The sequence below is a fragment of the Centruroides sculpturatus genome, unplaced genomic scaffold, assembly GCF_000671375.1.
Source record: "Centruroides sculpturatus isolate CEXI.00-Female unplaced genomic scaffold, Cexi_2.0 scaffold3, whole genome shotgun sequence".
NCBI lineage: Eukaryota > Metazoa > Arthropoda > Arachnida > Scorpiones > Buthidae > Centruroides > Centruroides sculpturatus.
In genome coordinates, this window is record NW_019384366.1 from 1603217 (window position 1) to 1624041 (window position 20825).

General features: G+C 29.5%; 1 protein-coding gene across 2 annotated transcripts in view; it reads right to left on the reverse strand.

Annotated features, from left to right (window-relative positions):
• Positions 1–20825, reverse strand: part of LOC111612559 (formin-like protein 12) — a 74126-nt gene that overhangs the window by 28319 nt on the left and 24982 nt on the right. For both annotated transcript variants that reach the window (XM_023353789.1, XM_023353796.1), the window contains exons 5-8: positions 18497–18556; positions 3862–4107; positions 1564–1665; positions 649–753 (exon numbers count right to left, since the gene is read on the reverse strand). In XM_023353789.1, coding sequence (XP_023209557.1) covers positions 649–753; positions 1564–1665; positions 3862–4107; positions 18497–18556 — 513 coding nt within the window. The remainder of the gene's footprint in view (positions 1–648; positions 754–1563; positions 1666–3861; positions 4108–18496; positions 18557–20825) is intronic.

Here is a 20825-nt window from a genome sequence, read left to right on the forward strand (position 1 = left end):
TGAGTTTATTATCGTCTGTACAGTATGTAAATTAGGTACCGTAAGTCTAATACAGCACTAATTTTATACATTTCTTGTGAAAGAAACACTTCTTATTCAACGGCCATAAAAATTATTTATATTAATGATGTCTCCAAAGGTCAAGTTATTTTTCTGCAAAAAATTCGTTATCAGAAATCACGGCCGTCGTTTCGTGTGCTGTTCCGCAACGAAAACAAGCTTTGAGCAACGGCGTAGTCGAAGGTACACACTCGGTAAGTAATCCTATAATTTTTTGTTTATAGCATAGTTTATACAGATTATTCCCAAAAAATTATACGTGTTTTGGAAATGTTGAGTGGAATTAGTCTAGAATCGGTTAATTTTATAGAAGAAAACCTTTCAAACAGCTTTAGTCTGTAAACTTCCCACCTATCGGGCTGCAATTGGCTCATGTATTTAATCATTCCTACAACGTAAAATTCGATTAATGTGGAACGTATCTAACGTTATAGGGGGGTCTACTGTATTTAATTTCACTTCCTGAAAAAATTCAAAATTTAATGCATATGTAAAGAAATATTTTAAAGTATGATTTAAATTCTAAGTTTCCAAAACCAGTAGTGATAAAATGCATTAAGGATACAAATAAAAACAGTAGTTACTTACTTTAGGCTCTGCTGCAGAAACAGCAGCAGCCTCTGCTAACAATCCTATTCCAGTTTTTAGAGCTTCAGTTGTTAAAGTACTAGATTCCTTTTTATCTGAATCTTGCTAATAATTACAATTTGAAGATAAGAGACTGAAATTCTAAATTAAAATTATATTTAAAAAAGCAGTTTCTTCAAAAACATTCTTCAGATACTCAATACTTTCATACAAGAATAAAAGTAAAAACAAAACAAAAAAACTTAAAAACATTAATAATTGATTGATGATTCCCTTTGTTAATGAAAAACATTTCTATGAATGAATTAAAATCAAAAAGAAAACACCAAAACTAAAATGATCAATAATACTGGAAATAATACAACATTTTACATAATATGTAACTGAACTTTCTACCTACTGTTTAATTATGCCATATTTTAAGATGAATGATGATACTTTCACTTGTATTATGAGATGTTGCAATTTTAAGAAATCAATGAAATACTGTACTTCAATTTAAGTTTCATACAATTCTTTAGCAAAAAATTAAAATTTTCTTCAATAGTAATTCCTATAAATAGTAAAACTGATACAATGTTATCATGAAAAGATATTTATAATGATTAATAAAAATTATTATAAATCTTACATGCAACAGCCACATCAGAAACAAAATTTGTTATTTCTAATCATCGTTCAATTCACAAACATTTGTTTTAATGAAATTTACCATGCCTTAATAATAAAACATTGAAATTAATTGCATTATTTGATAAACACTTTTTCACTAAATATTTTTATGAATCTACATAATAACTTATCATTTCAAATAGTCTTACAGAATTTTAACTGCATTACTGAAATAAAAACAGTTATAATATTTTAATTATGTTCACCTGATTTAAAAAACTAATATTGTTAACATTTTCTTACCTTTCCTTTCCCTAACAATGCAGATCCAGCAAGTGCTCCTAGGCCAGCAGCTAAACCAGATGGAAGTAAACTTCCTAAACCACCAGATTGTTTTGAACCGTGCTATTAAAATTATATAGAAAATATTCAGTGCCAACTTAAGAATACATTATTAAAAAATGTATAATAATAATTTCTATTAAAAAGTTTAAACAAAAAAATTGACAGGTATTTTCAATTGAAAATAAGCACTTACTTTAGGCTTAATTTTGTTGCCATTGTATTTTAACCCTTTGCACCCAAAAATATTTATTAATATGAATGACTCAACTCCAAGATATTTTTTGAATCTAAATACCTAAACTAAGATTCTGCAAGTTTTTTAAATTATTATTGACTCAATACTAGATCAAAAATTGCAATCTAAATATTTTACATGATCTCAAAACATTTACTTTAAAGGCTTTATTTTTTCAAAACTTATAAAATGCTTATAATTTAAATTGTATAAATTTCATTAAATTCAGTTTAATTTGGTTACAAATTAAATAAATTAATAATTAAATTAAATAACGAAATTAAATTAAAAAAGAAATAAAACTTGGAAACTTCAAAATCCTCCAAGGTATGGAAACCATCCAGAAACCATCTCACGTGCATCATTAGATTATTTAAACAAGTATTGCAATAATCACTTGTTAAACATACTATACAGTCCCTTTTTCTCCCTTTTCTCATTATATAAAACTTCTTATTTAACCTGTTATTTGAAAGTGGAGCTGGAAACACTTCCATACTCCTGACAAAAATTACCTCTCAGATGGTCAATCAAGAGTTTCACAATTTGTACAAGATATAAATTGATAGCACACATTTCCATGATCCAAAAAACAATTTTTGCTCAATTTAAGAGAATTTCTCAAAAAGCAATATGTGGGTACAGTAATACCCCAAACTTACACGATAGGTGGGACCGAGTGATAACCGCATAAGTCAAATTTGCACAAGTCAGGGTATAATTTTGCATATAAATACATACAAATTATTTTTAATTGAGGCTGGAGACTAAAGAAAACAATAATTTAGAAAAAAATGTTTCCAAAAGTCTTCAACAGAGAGCTCGTTGTTTTGTCTCATAGCTTTGTGCAGATGTGCAAACGATTATCTTGTGTAATAAGCTTTGAATGTTTTGATGACTCCCTGATCCATCGGTTGAAACAATCTGGTTGTATTTGGTGGCAAAAATACAACTTTCACACGTGAGTCAAAATTAGTTAAAGTTGCAGGGGTTGTCGATTATTAGTATCACTTTAAATGGAATTTGTTTAGATTGGCAATAACGTTCAACTTCAGGTATGAAGTGATGACCAAACCAGTCCTGAAAAAGGGAAACTGTCATCCAAGCTTTATGATTCGACTTCCAAATCACAGGCAAGCCAGCTTTCGATTTATTTTTCAATGCTTTTGGATTTTCTGAGCGATAAACTAAACCATCACTGTCAATCGATCTTTGGCGGCCTTAAAACCTGGAAAGGTACTCTTCACACACGCGATAAAAGTTCTTTTAGGCATCTTCTTCCAGAACAGTCCAGCCTCATCTACATTGAAGGTGGCTATACCAGCCAAACCATATTCATCTATCACAGCTTTGAATTTCTCTGGATAGTAAGACGCAGCCTCTTTATCAGCACTTGTCGCCTCTCCACTTTCTGCAATGCTATGCCAATTACATCTAGTTTTGGATGAATGAATCTAACAAATTATAAATCTTCTGAACAACTAGATGTAATTTGCTATAAATTTTAAGGACTTGTAAAAAAAAAATCAATTCTTCATTAATTTTAAAAATTTGAATAAAAAATATTTTGTTTCAATTACTACTTAATATTATGAAGAGAAATATTATATTTATAACAGACTTAAAAAATAATATAATACAAAAGTTAATAGATGCTGCATGGAGAATATCCTAACAATCTTTCTGAAGATATTGTTTATTGTTTTAATACTTTTTATTAACTGAAAGCATGTTAACCAAGAACACTGTATGTAATTAAAGCAGACATTTAATAAAAAAAAAATTGAAAAAAAAAAAAAAAAAAATGTATATAAATATTCAATCTAATATAAAACTGCATTACACAATTCATAATTTATGTTTTGGATGTAAAATTAAAATTGATTTATTAGTTTGTTTTTTGTAAAATTTAATTACCAAACACGAAAAATAATTTCATTTCTGACTTACAGCAATTCTGTTTTATTTATTAAGGTATAAAAAAGAAAAATATGATATTAAGTATTGATAGCATTACTTACTGGATATCCACTAGAATAACCTCCAGGTGGTACGCCATAAGGAGATGGACCATAAGGACTGCTTCCTGGAGGGACAGGTGGAGTACCATATGGATTACTTCCAGGTGGTAAAGGTGGTGCTCCATAAGGATTAGTTTGATAATGTACACCACCTGGCTGGGTAGGGTATGGCTGCTGTCCATATGATGTTGGTGGTGGTGGTATGGGATTAGAACCTGAGTAAGCTTGTGGTGGCAGTGGTGAAGTCTGAAACATTAAAATTATATATGTGAAATTCGAAGTTAATAACAGCATTTAAATCCTTTAAAACTTTAATAAATTTAAAATAAAAATGCCCTCAACCAAAAGAATTTGACCCTACAAAAACGAAATCTAAAGTACATGCGAAAATTATAACTCTTTTTGTTTTAATATAAACATTCTCACGATCAAACCGTACATAATTTACAGTTATCGGCGAAATTCGTCATATTGTTGTCATTCTAACACCACCTTTGACCCCACACCTGCTAAAACNAACTAACTTCAAAATTTTCTTCTAGATATATCATTGCTGTTGAAATATATAGTTATGAAATATGGAAAAATGATTAATAATTCTATTAAAAAATCAAACTAATTAAAAATTAAGGACTATCAAGTTTAGATGGAAAGACTTTGCTACTGCATTGGACACTTACTTTCTGTTCAGTCGCTGATACAACTGCTGCCTCAGTTAATTTTCCAATGCCAGCAGCAAAATCAGACAGTTGTTCATTTTTATCCTTAGGCTAAAATATAATTTCATGAAAAAAACATGAATAATTTCAAAATGTTAATTTATATGAAATGAAAATGTTCCTATATTTCTTAAATGAAATGAATCTAAAAGATTAACAATGAGCAAAAAGAAACAAATACTTTGATAAATGAATTTAGATCAAATGCAATAAAGAGAAATCTTCTAAAAAGCTAAAAATACTTACTTTTGATTCTATCATTGAAGATACAGCAGCATTTGTCAATATTTCTACCCCGACAGCTAGGGCAGCATCTGCTGCACTGCTGTCTTTTCCCTTCCCATTGTGTCTTTGATTATCTCCCATTTTTTCCCTTTCCTATTGAACAACATTACTCAAATGAAAACAATGTTTTTTTTTAAATAAGAATTTTAAGTCATTTTTGAAGTAATTTCAGATATTTAAAAATTTATTATACTAAATAACAATATTCGACTTTTGTAATTAAAATAAAATTATTTCAATTTAATATTGAAATTACATAATTATGATATAATTTTTACATTTTAAAACTAATTTAGCTCGTTGCCATTATCATATCATAACAAACCAACCACTTCAGGTCTTTTGCTTCAATCTTTGCTTATGTATGATAATATTTCAATAATTTTTGGATAATTTTATTAATATAAATAATAATATATTTAGTCATCATTATTATTAATTTATTTTTAAATAGAATTTACATCATAAATACAGTAAGTTCATTATAAAATTTATAAATTGGATATACATTTTCTAATTTATAATTTTGTTGTTGTTGTAGTGATTTTAAGAAATAAACTTAGATTTAATATTAAATGATGACGATAATATTCATTTCTATCTTATCTAATTACTAAAAAGCATGTTTATATTTCTTTACATAAGTATAATTTAAAACAGGTATTCATGCATGCATAGGGAGTTCTACTACTGACCACTTTAGGCTATCCAACTCCAATTTGCATTGTTTCATGGTATTCCTTGTATTTATAATTTATAGCAATTTTCTTTTTATTTCCAGATTAAATAACTGAACAATTATTAAATCTATACATCAAAAACTTTTTAATTAAAACAATATAATACAAATTCATAACATCTTGAGTGACATCTGTCTATTTTTGAAAACTGCTTATTTTGTATGTACTGTATATATGCATAAATGTTCCACACATACACAATATGTGTACATGCATGTATATATAATACATATTTTAAATTATGTTTACATTACACCAAGACAAAAAAAAATTCACCATTGTAAATTGGTCTAATAAGTACTCATGTGTAAAGAAACAATCTAATCAAACTTTATAAATGGAAATGTTTAACAACAACATTTTGACTCAATGTAGTTGAAAATATTATTTAAAACTTAAAAAAAGTGGGTTGAAAAATCTGCACTTTTGTTCTTTTAACAATTTATAACAAAATTTAATATTTTTCTAATTGATGGCAATTTTTCACAGTTGAAAGGTAAACTTTTAAATGTTCAATAAAACATTTTTTAAGATTGAAGTTGTCATGAAATTCTTCATCTTCCTGGCAAACACCACTACATTTTTTGACTTATTTGGAGCAATATGTGTAATCATTACAAAAATTGAATTAAATTAGTTGATAAAATTTTGTGAGGGATACTTTGTCTTTGAATTTTAAATTTATTTCTAATTTCAGAAAAATAAAAATGAATATGAAGAAATAGGAGGATTTCAAAGAACATTTGATGATTTAGAATCACGTAAATATATTTTTCTATTAATTTATTAAATATGTCTGTCTAATAATTGAAGTTTGAGACAAATTCTTTAAAGTACAGTTATGAAATGAAAAATAGAATTGTATGAATTAAAAAGTAATTAATCATTAATATGAAATTTTTCAAATAAGATGTTAAAAAAATTTAAAATAACAATTATTATTTTTTATATATTTACGATTATAAAAATTCTATAAAACACATATATTAATTTTTACTTCTCTGCAATATTTCCAAAAATTCATGATTTAGCTTATCCCAATAAGAAAAAAATATATGAGATACAAGAAATTAGTTTTTAGTTGCATTATGATTAATTTTTAACTTAATAATTGATTTCAAACTTTACTGTAAGAAAATTAACAAAAAGTAGAATTTGACAGTAAGATACTAAATAATTTAATTAATTAATGAAAAATAAATATGAAAACAGACATTAAATGCATTATGATTGCTACAAATTAACTCTTGCATATTGTATTTAAGAAAAATTATTTATCATTATTTAAAATATTTACAACAGATATTAATATTAACATTAAGATTTGCATTATAAATAAAAATGTAACTAAATATCAAACTCAGCCTTTTTAAACACTTAACAAAACATCAAACACCTTCTATTGCTGAGAAATGTTTATTGAACAAAACACTAATGTTTTCAGCCTAACAGAATAGGCCATCTTCAGGTGTGACTGAATTCAAACATATTTTAAAAATTTAACATTCTAATGACTGAATGTCCAAACATTATACATTCAAATTTAAAACAAAAATATTAGATAAATTAACAAATAAATATAAGGCATGATCAAAAAGTTTCCATTCGAAGGCTGTACAGTCCAGATTTGATATGCCAGTCATGCAAAAGCGCCATGACCATTTAGGCAAGCATCCCACTGCTTCACCAGGTTGAATATACTCCGTTGGTAAAACTCCAGTTTCTGTTGCTTGAAGAAGTCCGAAACTGCCTTCTGCACTTCTATGTCTGACTGGAACTGTCGACTTTTTAAGAACTTCTTTAAGGGACCAAAGGCATGAAAATTGCATGGGGAGAGATCAGGACTGTAAGGTGGGTGCTGAAGTGTCTCCCACTTTAGTGCACATAACTTTTGCATTACGGCATTTGCAGTATGGGGACATGTGTTATCATGAAGCAAAATCACTCCATTTTGAAGTTTTCCTGGACGTTTTGCCTTAATTGCATGTCGTAATCTCTCCAGCATTTCACAGTACCGTGCCCCAGTGATGGAGACTCTTGGTTCCTTGAAATCAATAAGCAATGGGCCCTGGTGATTGAAGAACAGGGTAAGATTCACTTTTCCAGCAAATGACTGACTCTTGAACTTTTTGGGATGAAGGATGACACCACTGCATGGTTGCCACTTTCGACTCAGGTTTCCAGTGGTGGCATCAGCTTTTGTCACCAGCGACAATGCGCTCAAGGAATGTGTTGCCTTCAACATTGAAATGCATCAGGTGCCACGTCCTTAAATGGAAACTTTATGATCGTTCCTTATAATATAATAAAATATACTAAATAAACTAAAACAACAGTGATATAAATGATATAATAAAATACCTTATTTACTCACATATAAGACGATCTCGCATATAGGATGAGGTGTGACTTTAAAGATTAAAATAAAGAAAATTTATTAATACAATTCTAATTTTATTTCATTTAATCACAAATAAAACATGAAATGCACATAAATGCACACATTGTCCAGCAAAAATTACTAGCATTTTAAACTTTAAGGAAAAACCTTGTAAAATTGACAACATAATTTGTTCATGTAATGCTGGATAATTGAGAACCTTTTTGCTAATTCCTAAGAGTCAAATCCACTCTCCATCAATTACATTTATGAGTTTCCCTGAATTCTGATTTCCAAATAATCATGTTTTCACATGGAAATGAATTAAAACTTATATCAGTCTCCTGTATAATTTTGGAATTCAATTCAAAAGCCTTGCTTTTCGTATTGCTATTCATCTTTACTCCTGACAATACATAAGAACGATTCAAATGACCCTGATAAAATACTTTTTTTAAACACCAGAAGGTGATTAAAACTATGTATTCACAGTTTTTTTACTGTTAATACATAGTTTTTTATTCCATTAGGTAAATGGATATGTTATGATGATTTTTTATTGTAAGATATTCTCTAAAAATAATATTACTAGAACAATGTTTAAAAAAATGTGAATACATAGTTTTCAAAAATTATTGCAAAAACAAAAGAATCCTTTGCTTGCGTGTATAGGATGACCTAGGTTTTTGAAGCAGTGAAAAATGAATAAAAACTTTGTCTTATATGCGAGTAAATACAGTAAATAAAATGATATAAAATGCATTCAAATATAAGGGCAGGTGCAGTCTAAGAGTTTTTATATTTTAATTTTTCTTTTATGTAGAAAATAGTTTTCAAAAGAGCTCATAATTTATATAGTATTCTCAGAAATGATAAAGACTTGCTTAAGAAAGAAGAAAAAGCAGGAGTATATAAAATTCCATTTGAAAATCAGCAATTAGGAATTAAGAAAGACTATATTGGGGTCACAAGAAGGAATTTAGCTATTAGACTTAAGGAGCACAAATATGACATTAATAAAGGGCACTGCAACATAGTTTTGTCAAGTATGGCACAAGCAGAGGACTCTGTAGTTAAACAGAGTGAAGTGACTATCATCAGGACTATGCATTCCCCATCAGCATTGCACAAAAATAAATTGAAATCTATAAAAGTACAGTAGAGCCTCGATTATCCGACCCTCGATTAACCGCCACCTCGGTTAACCGACCGTCCTAGTCGGCAAATTTCAAATGTCCGCTAGTGATGTGGAGCTACAATATTTGGCTATGTCTCGGCTACTTTAATATTATTTTTACGTGTTTTAGCTGGCAACACTCATTCGACCATGAAAGGGAACCAGTATTTAAACGAGGCTTAATTTTCTCATTTTTAATGATACAATAGCGACGATTATTATTTTAAAAAATTTNTATTAACCATAGTTTGTCCCTATTTACCGTGTCAAAAGCTTTTTTTACATCGATTGAAAGTATTGCTAAGTTTTTTTCTCTTTCTTTGTAAATTTCTTCTATTAACTTGATAAAGGTGGTATTGTTTTGTATAATTCTACCTTTGATTCCTGCTGTCTGTGTTTTTGTTATGGTTTCTTTGAAAAGATTTTCGATTCTCTTGGCTATTATTATGCTATAGATTTTATAATCTGTATTTAGTATTGTTATTGGTCTAAAGTCCGTTACTTCTTTTCCTATACCATTTTTTTTATGTATTAAGATCATTTTGCCTTGGCTAAAAGAGTTGTTAAATTCATCCATGTTAAATAGTTCTTGTAGTATTTCAGTTAAACTATCTTCAAAAAATTTATAGAATTCGGCAGGCAGGGAGTCTCTGCCCGAAGCCTTACGGGTGTTTAATTCTTGAATTGCATTTTTAACTTCCTCTTTAGTAATTAGCTTATTAATTATATTAGTTTCTTTCTCTTTTATGGGATTAATCCATCTTATAATTTCATCTTGTACTAGATTGTTTGAGTTTGGATGGCTAAAAAGTTCTGTATAGAATTTATGAAAACTTTTGATTATATCTTGTGTATTTGTATAAATTTTCCCATTTTGTATAATTTTTTCTATGTTTATACTTTCTTTTGCTTTGTTTTTCTTTTCAAAAATTATTTTTTCTGTTTCTCTTTTAATTTTGTATTTGTTTATTTTATGTCTTATGAAATTTTCTTTACATTTCAGGTCTATTTCCTCTGTGATTTGTTTTTCTATCAGTGTGATATCTTGTTGCTTGTTTTCTATTATTTTGTTTGTTAATTCCCTTTGAAGTTTCTTTACTCTGTTGAATCTAGTTTTTTTGATTTTCATCCATGTTTCCCTAATTAATTTTTGGCAATCTTTTTTAAAGGTGTTCCAGTTATCCCATGAAATGTCGTTTTTCATCATAATTATCTTGTTAATGATTTCCTTTTGAAAATCTGTGTCATCAATTATTTCTTTTGTTAATTTTATATTGTCTCTTTTTTTATGTTGTTTCCTATACATATTTCTATTTCTATCATTTTATGATCTGATATATTTGTTTGATCAGTAGTTAAATCGTAATTTACTTGTTTTGTGATTCTTCCTATTTGTTCATTCATATAGAATCGATCTAACCTTTCGCGTATTCCTTGTCCTTCCCATGTATAAACTTGACTGTTTGGGAAGGCTTTTCTAAAAATATCTACTAGGTTGTAATCCTCTGTTATCTTTTGTAGGATTTGTCGTGAACTATCGGGGTGTAGAGGCTTGTTTTTGTCTATCTCTTGTAATATACAATTAAAATCTCCTGCTACAATTAAATCTCGGCCATTTTTTGAATACATTATTAGAAAAAACAAACATTGTTGGTTCGTCTTTCCAGGAAATGGTCAAACCGAGAATGAACAACAAAAAAACAAGAAAAAATGGGTACCCGGTGGCCATCAAAAAGACCAAAAAAAAAAGACGTTCATCAGATGTCCGTTAGGTTCCAATCGCGCTGACAAGTTGCCCGGCATTGGACCCGTGTGTGAAATTCGAAGTTAATAACAGCATTTAAATCCTTTAAAACTTTAATAAATTTAAAATAAAAATGCCCTCAACCAAAAGAATTTGACCCTACAAAAACGAAATCTAAAGTACATGCGAAAATTATAACTCTTTTTGTTTTAATATAAACATTCTCACGATCAAACCGTACATAATTTACAGTTATCGGCGAAATTCGTCATATTGTTGTCATTCTAACACCACCTTTGACCCCACACCTGCTAAAACAATTGATCACATGACGAATTTTCCCACCAAAAGGGTATAAAAGCCGGCCTCCTTCCCCCTCTCAGGGGAGTCGCTCGCTGATTAAGGAGTCACCCATCGAACGACCAAACGGACCTTCACTTCCCATTGACCTACTGCACGACACTGATTAGAAGACCTTGTGACCAACTCGAATCACCTGTCAGCAATTAAACAGACGAAGTATCCACCCGATACTGTCACAGAGGTATGAAACATAATTGTAAACTCTCTCTCTCAGCCGCGGAGTTTTGTATAATTTTTATTTAGATAGCTAGTAAAATAAATCGTTGTTTTGCTTTAAATGGTGTCGTTACTCGACTTTGCTCTCGCCTTATCGTCGACCCCTCCGACTCTCCTCCACTCGCGTAACGCGTAACCGAACGTGACTACCATCCTTGACAAGAAAGTAGGTCCGAGACCTGTGGCCGGAAATAGAGGACACCTCCTCCCTCCCGGTTGCTCACATATATATATAGTGAAAAAATACTGTCAAGTAAAAATTTAAAAATTGGCCGACAATTATTTTTTTTTAAAATATTACAAATAAACAAAGAAAAAATTCTTGCTTTCATATTCCTTTCCATTGTTTCTACTAGGATGTAAAAATAAGTAATGAAAAATATTAAATACAGTATTGCCATTACCAAAATTCTTTTACTGGTTTCTCATAATCAAAGTTAATTGGGAAAAAAAGATAAAAAAAACATTTTATTACAGTAATGTCAAAACATAACTATACCCCATATGGCAACAACAAACATCCTATTTCTCTGTACGATACTTCCTGAAATTATCCGACTACATGCAGCAATAACTGAAACCCTTAGTTAACATGAAGAAAATAATGAAACTGATATTGGATACTAAAACAAGATGGAACAGCACCATTGCAATGATTTCTAGATTCAGTGAACTAAAGAACTGTATCCCAAATGTTTGTGTGTGAAATTACTGAAATGATTTCTGAAAGTAAATGGAAAGGTTTAGAGATCTCATACAGATACTTCAGCTTTTGAAATTGCAATCAAGGGCTTTCATTAGAAGATGCTTCAATTTTAAATGAGAAAAAAAAAAAGTGAAATTCATTTTCAATGAAGAGAAATTCAAAGTTCCTCATTGGTTACAAAATTGAGAAACTATATGAATGCTATACTTCACATAGAATTGATGAATGTACTTGGATTGATAAACTACCTAAAAGATTCTAAAGCATTAAAGAAAAATGATGTAAAAGATTCTTTAGAACTAGGCAAACTGAAAGGAAGTGAAAAGCTAGCATAAGAAACATAAGACTGTTTCAATCAGAGCCACAGACAGCAAATCAAGAAAAAAGTGTTAGTGTTATTAATTATTCTAGTTTACAAGATATTTCTTGTAAACTAGAATAATCGATAACACTGACACTTTCTTTCCTTAAAAGATATTTTAATGAAATGACAGGTAATAAAAGACTCAAGGTTTCTCAGCCTTCCACTTTTAATTTAGTGTAAGAAATAAAGTTATTTGAGGCAACTGGAAAACAGACTGAGCATCTTGAATTGATTTACCAATCTTTGTTAACAATTAAAGCTATTAGTGTGGAAGCAGAATGGGCTTTGTCTTCAGTTGGGTACTTTATTTCAAAGATTCATTCTCAATTATCTCCCAAAACATTAGATGCCTTATGTTTTATTACAGTAATTCTTTGTATATTCATGATATTTTTATATATTTTAACAAAACTAAATAAAATATTTTCAGATTGTCCAGCATGTCAGTCTATTCAGGAAGACCATGAAATTAGATATTTCCATATTGTAAAAAGTGGCATTCCAGTTAAATAACTCCACAAAACCTTCAAAAACACCAAAAACTGTAATTATATTTTTGTGTTGATGTAATGTTGAATTTCACAGTTCTATTCTAAAACTATGAAACTCAACATTACATCAAAAACTACAATTATAAGTTTAGAAAGAAGACAAAAATGAAGAAATTAATGATGCAAAATATTCATGGAATGCCAAAAGTGCTTTATGTTTATTTTATTGTAATTTGATTCAAAAATGCAAAAATAAACATTAAATTTCAGAAACTCACTGTAAATTCTCTTATTATACCATTTAGCATCTGCTTTGTGTAGACCACACTAACTACTACTACTGTCAATAAATCCTTGTTTTATTGTCTTGTAAACAAAAACTCTTCCCAATTTTAAGTCAGTCAAATTACAATGTTATTATTCTATTGCACTCAAAAGGTGGTTTTTTTTAACACTTAAAATCAGACCTAAGAAACTAGTTATATTTTAATTACAGTTTAACTAAAAACCCCAGGGTTTCTGGCAGGCTGGGATTCCCCAGTATATGCAGCATGCTGGTCAATCTGCAAAAATATCAGTATTTTTATAGATTTTACTGTATCTGATACAGATAAAGATCAGATTATATCAGTTGTTCTCAAACTTTAAAGAGCCATCCACATTTCTTATACAAAGAAATCTTGAACCCCCTATATTATTTGTAAAAGTGCACCAAATTATAATTTTCTTAGGACATATAGCCATACTTCCTTAACCAAATCTAATGCATTTCCAAAAACAATTCATAATTTAGGAATTCAGACACTTAAAAAAAGTGTTTTCCATTATTTGTTATGGAAAAATTTTCTGACTTGTTCCCAGCCACCCAAATAACTTCGATCAATTTCTTGAAATTGGAAACACAAACACCTATCAATCCATTACATTAGCATTAAAAACACCAAGTACCTTACTAAAACAGATTTAAAATCATTAGAATATGAAAACAAAAATTTTTAATAAATTTAATAAAGTAATAAATGAGTTTTAGTGCTATTATAAATTGTGTATTAACTAAATTTTCTTTAACATGCAAGTAGTCGGCAATAAAATCACGACACTGTACAATTTATTAAAATATTACTGTATAAAAAGAAACAATGGAAATAAATGAATTGGTGAACCTATTAAACTATTTTAAGGAAAAGATAATATAAAAAAATACAGAAGAAACTGTCATCTTCCTTTCAATCCAGGAACAAAAACAGTCTTCCTTTGCAGAGATGACTTTTTATTAGAGGCTATACATCTGCAAAATTATGTAAAACAGTTTAAAAAGTTCACTGATAAGCCAAAAAAATTTTAAATATATATATATAATTTCAATATTGTTTTTTGGTGGATTGAAGGAAGATACTTTGTTCTTGGTGATTGGACAGCTCAGAAAGGAAGGTGACTCAGTTTATTTTGTATTTTTTTTTTTTTTAATATACTGTCTGCCTTTTTAATTGAAAGAAAAGTTTTTACTTAAATTTTATGAAAAAAAATCATTAAACTACACTACCATGGCAAAATAAAAACAATACCATTGAAACAAATGAAAATAGATGCTAGGAATGGAGTTGAAACTTTCAAATTTTACACAAATACATTTTGCAGAAATATGTAATATTTTGGCAAAGAATATTTAAATAAACAAAAAGCAACAAAGTTTGTCAAAACTAAACACAAAAATTCTATACAAAGATTTTTCTTTTGCATGCCAAAAAAAATTTCTATATATAGTAACAGAAGTTACATGATGACATTCTAGTCACAAGGTCCTGTCTCAATTAAAAAAAAAATGACAAACTTTGATCACACACAAACAATAAATTTAGGTTTAATCATCATCTGAGAGATTTAATATACATATTTGCAATTACTTATTTCACGTAATTAAAAATTAGTAAGCTCCTATATATATTAGAAATATATATAATATATATAATATATAAATATAAAAAATGTATGTATGTAATATTTTTTTCAATATTAGGCTCTTGTTGGTCAAATTAACTTTAGTTAATGTATTAGCATTTACTTCTAAGTTAAGTCACATATACTGTCTTCAAAATAATTTACTTGTTAAATGTCTAACTATATTTCCTCAATTAAACTGGGGATTTATTTTTAAAAACACACATATTCACTAGGGTTTATTTGAAAGCCCAAGGATTTTTCAAAACAGAACATGAGTGGAAAAAATTGAAACAACCATTTATTGATTGTATTTATGGGTTATACTTACAAACATCTGAAATACAAGGTATCTGAAATAGGAGGCAAAGGTTGTCCGAGTTATCAGGATGTTCTCTGATAATGCAGAAAATGAGGACAAGTACACACAGTAATTTATTACAATCAGTTCTATACAGAAGTTTTAGTGAGCTGAGATTATATTGCTAAATTTATTATTATTATTATTAGAAATGAGCTCAAAAAATTTCATGACAGTAAGTATATGGCAATGAAGTCCTTAGTAACTTACTGACTACACTAATATAATCCAGAGTATTACAAAGACTTCTAGATATAAAAAAATCCCAATTATAATTTTCTTATTGTCAAAAATTTTAAATTACTGTTTAGAAAAAAGATCTATCCAAATTATCAGGAGTTTATTGTAATTACTATTTATAGTTAATAATCAAATTGGAAGAGGCTGAATTTGATTGTTATCATTAATGTCTGCTTTGATGACAGTAATCAAGATTTCTTATACAGTGGATGATCGGTTAACAAACAATCCATTCCAAGACTTTGTTCGCTATCCGAATTGTTCGTTAACCAATTATCGATTTACCATAGGTTTTTATAGGAATTCAATTCATTCTGGAGACCCCTCAAAATAAAAAATATATACTTTCTTACTAAGTTTATTTATATGTAATAATAAAAATACATATATACAGTCTTACATTTTTATTAGTCATGTTTGTTCTGTTTATGGGGGTTAAAGAATCTGTCTAATGTCGATTGCTTCTCTCTCTCTTCTTCAGAATTAATTAATGGCATTGCAATCGTAAAAATCCCCAAGCCTCAACTTGGTTTGGATGCCATTCTAAGACCGTTGTTCTGACATCCTTCCACTTCTTCAAAGGATCTTTAATAACAGATATCCGCATTAATCCTCTTTTTCAGAAGAAAACATCTTGCCAAGTTTCTTGGTGTTATTCATTCAAGAGTTCTTGGCGTTCTTCTGTCGTCAGATCAGTTTCAGGTTCCATTATGAGCTCTTCAATGTTCTTTATTTCTCAGATGTGATTTTTGTTACTCCTTTAGCTGCTGGAGTCATCTTGATTATACAGTATCTTTCTTAGATAAGATTGAACTGCAGCCTACTGTAGATCTGTTCGAGCCATACTGCCCAGCAACATCAGACATCTTCTGCCTACTCTCTACCTTTTTGCTATTATAGAGAGTATAATAGCAAAAAGGTAGAGAGTAGGCAGAAGATGTCTGATGTTGCTGGGCAGTATGGCTCGAACAGATCTACAGTAGGCTGCAGTTCAATCTTATCTAAGAAAGATACTGTATAATCAAGATGACTTTCATCTTGATTATACCTTTCAAAAATAAAAACCTTTCAAAAATAAAAACCAACACAAAACTTAATGAGTGCCCGCCTGACGGTCTCACGAATACTATAAAAGAATTGTTTCTGTCAGAAAAATAAAAGGCTGGAATTACAAGGGAGAGTTTCAAAGTTTGGAGGAATACTATTTGATCACTATATACTGGGTTGAGCGTAGATGTTGATGTCTCCCATGTTCCGAAAAGTTTCTGATTGTTGCCCGAAGACAAGGGAAGACCAATTGGTACTCATTATTTTGTGTCACTTCTTCTTGTGTTTGTTCTGTGAGGTGTTCGTTGTCCGAACATAAAAATTTTTCGTGAAAGTGTTCGTTATCCGATCTGTTCGTTAACCGATCACCCACTGTATATATAAAAGAAATCTTGACTATTGTCATCAAAGCAGACATGAATGATAACATAACACTTGACTACACCGTCAATATATATATTTTAATATTTTAATGGTGCAATTTGTTTAAAATCAATTGTTAGCAACTAACTAAAAAAATAAAAAAGTTAGAGAAAGCTGTAGTAGTATGCAAATTAAAATGTACATGTAAAGATCTGATCTGGTCATTTACATAGATGAAATGGGAATACAGTTCTGAGTTAGAATCCAAGAATGTAAAGCTGCAATCACATTAAAAAATAATCACCACGGACAAAACATTGTGAACAATTTGGATGTGTTATTAACAAAAATAGTATGAAAATACTTTATAAAGAGAAATCCTGTATTTGCATATATTTAAAGAACACACAACAATTGTAAGTGCACATAATACCATTAATTTAAGTAATGGTTTGGAAATAGCGTGTGTGTGGATGGATATCATAGGATATAAAAGCACACAAGCAAACCAGTGTTGGTTAAACAATCCAATGTTTCATAGATTGTGGAAACTGTAAATGAAGTTTTTTGTTTATTGTGGGTCAGTTGTATAATATGTATTTTTTACTTAAATTTAAATATTGTATTACTGTTTTATTCTTATGTTTTTCATTAGTTTTGTGCAACACGAAGAAATGTTTTCTAAAAAAAGAAAACACTGAAAATGCATAGTTATAATAAATATTAGTATCTAAACACCTAAGTTTTGGTTCTTTATCTCTGATTAATGCAGTTACGAATGTAAAAACGGTTGATAAGTTTTAATTTCTTTTAACTTCCAGAGTTAAAATTATATAACAATTGAGTAGTCAAAATCTTGATTCCTACATCTTCTGGTTCAAATTTACTATATCTCTTTTGATAAGAAATGGTGAGTTTGATCCTAATTACCCTTTGGCTGATATGTTTGTGTCTTGTAAACTCAATTGTAACTTTCCCACAATCAACATTCGACAATATTTATAATTTCAAAAACTGTTCTCATATACCTTAGAATAGGAAGTACTTTCCAACTCTAGAAAATTCAAAGAGGTAAATTTTAGTTAAATTCCTCCTGTCACTATAAACTTCATTTACCTATACAGTGCAGTACTTCAAGATATCTCAAACCCTGGGTTTATTTGAATCCTGGGGTTTGGAAAATATGATATTTCCAAAAATCTATCATATAAACAAAATAAGTATTGATAGTTAGAAATGAAATCAAATGTTTTTGTGAAAGAATTTGACTTTTTTAAGTTTCCATGTTTGATAGGTTCTAATTAATACAAACAAACAACAAAGGAATAATACACACAGCTTTCCACTCAAGTCTCAGGTTCTGTTTTAGACCAAATATTGTGTGGGAAAGATTTGATAGTAAAGCCAAAATAATTGCAAATTTTCTGGCTTTCACAAGTTTGACAGGTTTTACTAAATGTAAACATACTGAATATAGAAATAGCTTTAAAAACAAACTTACAGATGTTGGCATTCCTGGTGGTGAAATAAATCCTCCACTAAATCCTCCAGCTGATGGTTGCTATTAAAAACAAATATATTAATTGAAATTTATATACAGCAATTTGTATGTAAATTTATAAAGTAAAATTTCTAAAAATTATTGAAAATTTATAATATAGAAAAACAACTTAAAATTTATGTAAAATACTGTGATAATGTAATCAGAAATTTCAAACATTATACAAAAACTAATAATTCATAAATTTATTTGATACAATAAAATGGGGCTATAATCTGTTCCTCGAAAGGACACTTTTCATGAATTCATGAAAGTCCACAGCTTTCTCTGTAGACTTTCATGAATTCATGAAAAGGAATATTAGAAGCAAAATATTCCCTCACTGTCACACACAAATAAAGTAAATTTAAAAATTAATTTGATTTACATTTTGAAAATTTCAAAACAACTTTTAAAAGGATTTTAAAAACATTTTAATTTTCAATTCGATGTTCCAATGAAAATGAGCGTTATCAGCTCAGTTGTTCCATGTGTTATATTAAACAACATAGACACTGAAGAATTGGGAAAAATGCTAAATGTTGGAAATGGATGAACACAGTTAGAAAGTACAATTGGAGCAGAAAAAGCAGCAAAAGATCAGCAAATAAACATGAAGCAGATGAAGTAGCAGGAACACAGCATTTGACATTAGTTGAAATTGAGATAGCAGACCCACCATCATCTCCTGAGAAATGTGACATAGTTCCAACAACTATCAACAAGGTGCCTGCCAAAGGCAACCTTGAAATGGAAGTTAAAAAAATGAAAACAGCCTCTTGTAACAAAAATTTCCAAAACTATCAATTGGACAGAATGTAAGAAGCAAAGTACTAAATGGAGACCAAGCAAAGATTTATGCAAAATCAATAGCTAGGGTCATAAATATTGAGGATGATGAATTTATCAACTTTGCACTAAGGTCAGAAAACTGGTTCTTAGTGTACAATGACTCAATTTACATTGAGCAAAGAAATTTTATATAGTATCAGAGAGGGAGGAAAAGAAGTTAGGGTATTGGAAAACGTTAGCAAACTATCTTTCATTGGAGGCCAAGGTTCAAGAAAATGCAATTGCTTTAAAAAGTGTTCAACAAAAAAAAAAAAATGTTTGCACAATCCTCTTTCTTGGGCAATTCTAAATGTCATAACAGTCAATCTTGTTACAATGAAAAAATTTTCTATATCATCATATGAACTATTCATATAAATGTTTAAAACTAAAAATTTTCTATTTCACTATGACTGTGTTTATTATAGCCAGGGCTCAACACACAAGAGTGTTTGTCTGTGGCTGCTAGACTGTTAGATTTGTAGGAGGCTAAAAACTACAATAATACCAGTAATAAAAATTTTAAATATTGGAACCAAAAAAATTTTTTTTTAATTTTTAATGTGGCATTTATGTTAACTAATGAACATTATCTTTAAACCTTTATCTTCAAACATTATCTTTGAATTGTTATATGTGAGGTCCTGAACAGGTCCAAACCATCACAAGTTCACATTAAAATTACTTGTTGTTGGAATGAAAGAAAAGAGATTTTAATTTTGTTTGCAGTTAAACAAGGGTTTTTGTTTATTTAAGAACGTGATGCAAAGGTAAACAAGTGAGTTCCAAGTATGACTCTAATGCTTATTAAGTTACCGATAGTAGCATTGAGCCAGAGAGTCTGAACTTGACACTAGCGCTCGTATCCCATAATTGGAATTAAATCAAAAATCAAGGAGAAAAAAGATTAACAAAAAAGGAATAATGGGTTAAATTATGAGCACAGGTTTCTCAATTCCAACATCATCTCCAATATGAGTCAGGGGATGGTGTCGGATAGAGCATCTCAAACTTTTTCCCAAGACTTGAACTGACCCTATTTCACCTGGAAACAGGAGGCAGGACCAATCGAGAAATGACAGGAAGAAGTCTAAATCAATTAAAAGAAGGGGTTTGGGGAAGACTTCTATAAAATTCCCAAACTTCAAGGGCACAGCACACAGTGGTAGACAGCACTGATGCCCAACTCCAATATTGTGCAAACATCTAAACCTGTGTCCCAAGCAAAATTGGTATAACTCAATTCTCCTAACACCACCTTCCGAACTCCTTGACGTCACTGCTCTGGGGCTAACTGAGTCTCCACATCAGAAGGAAGCCAAATGCCAAAAAAGCAGGACATTTTGGTTGCCATCGGTTAATTGAACCAGGAATCCACCATATACCTATGTAAGCAGATCCTTAGTATAAATAAATGGGTTTTGTTGTAAAGGTATCTGTGCCTCTGCCACCACTGTCC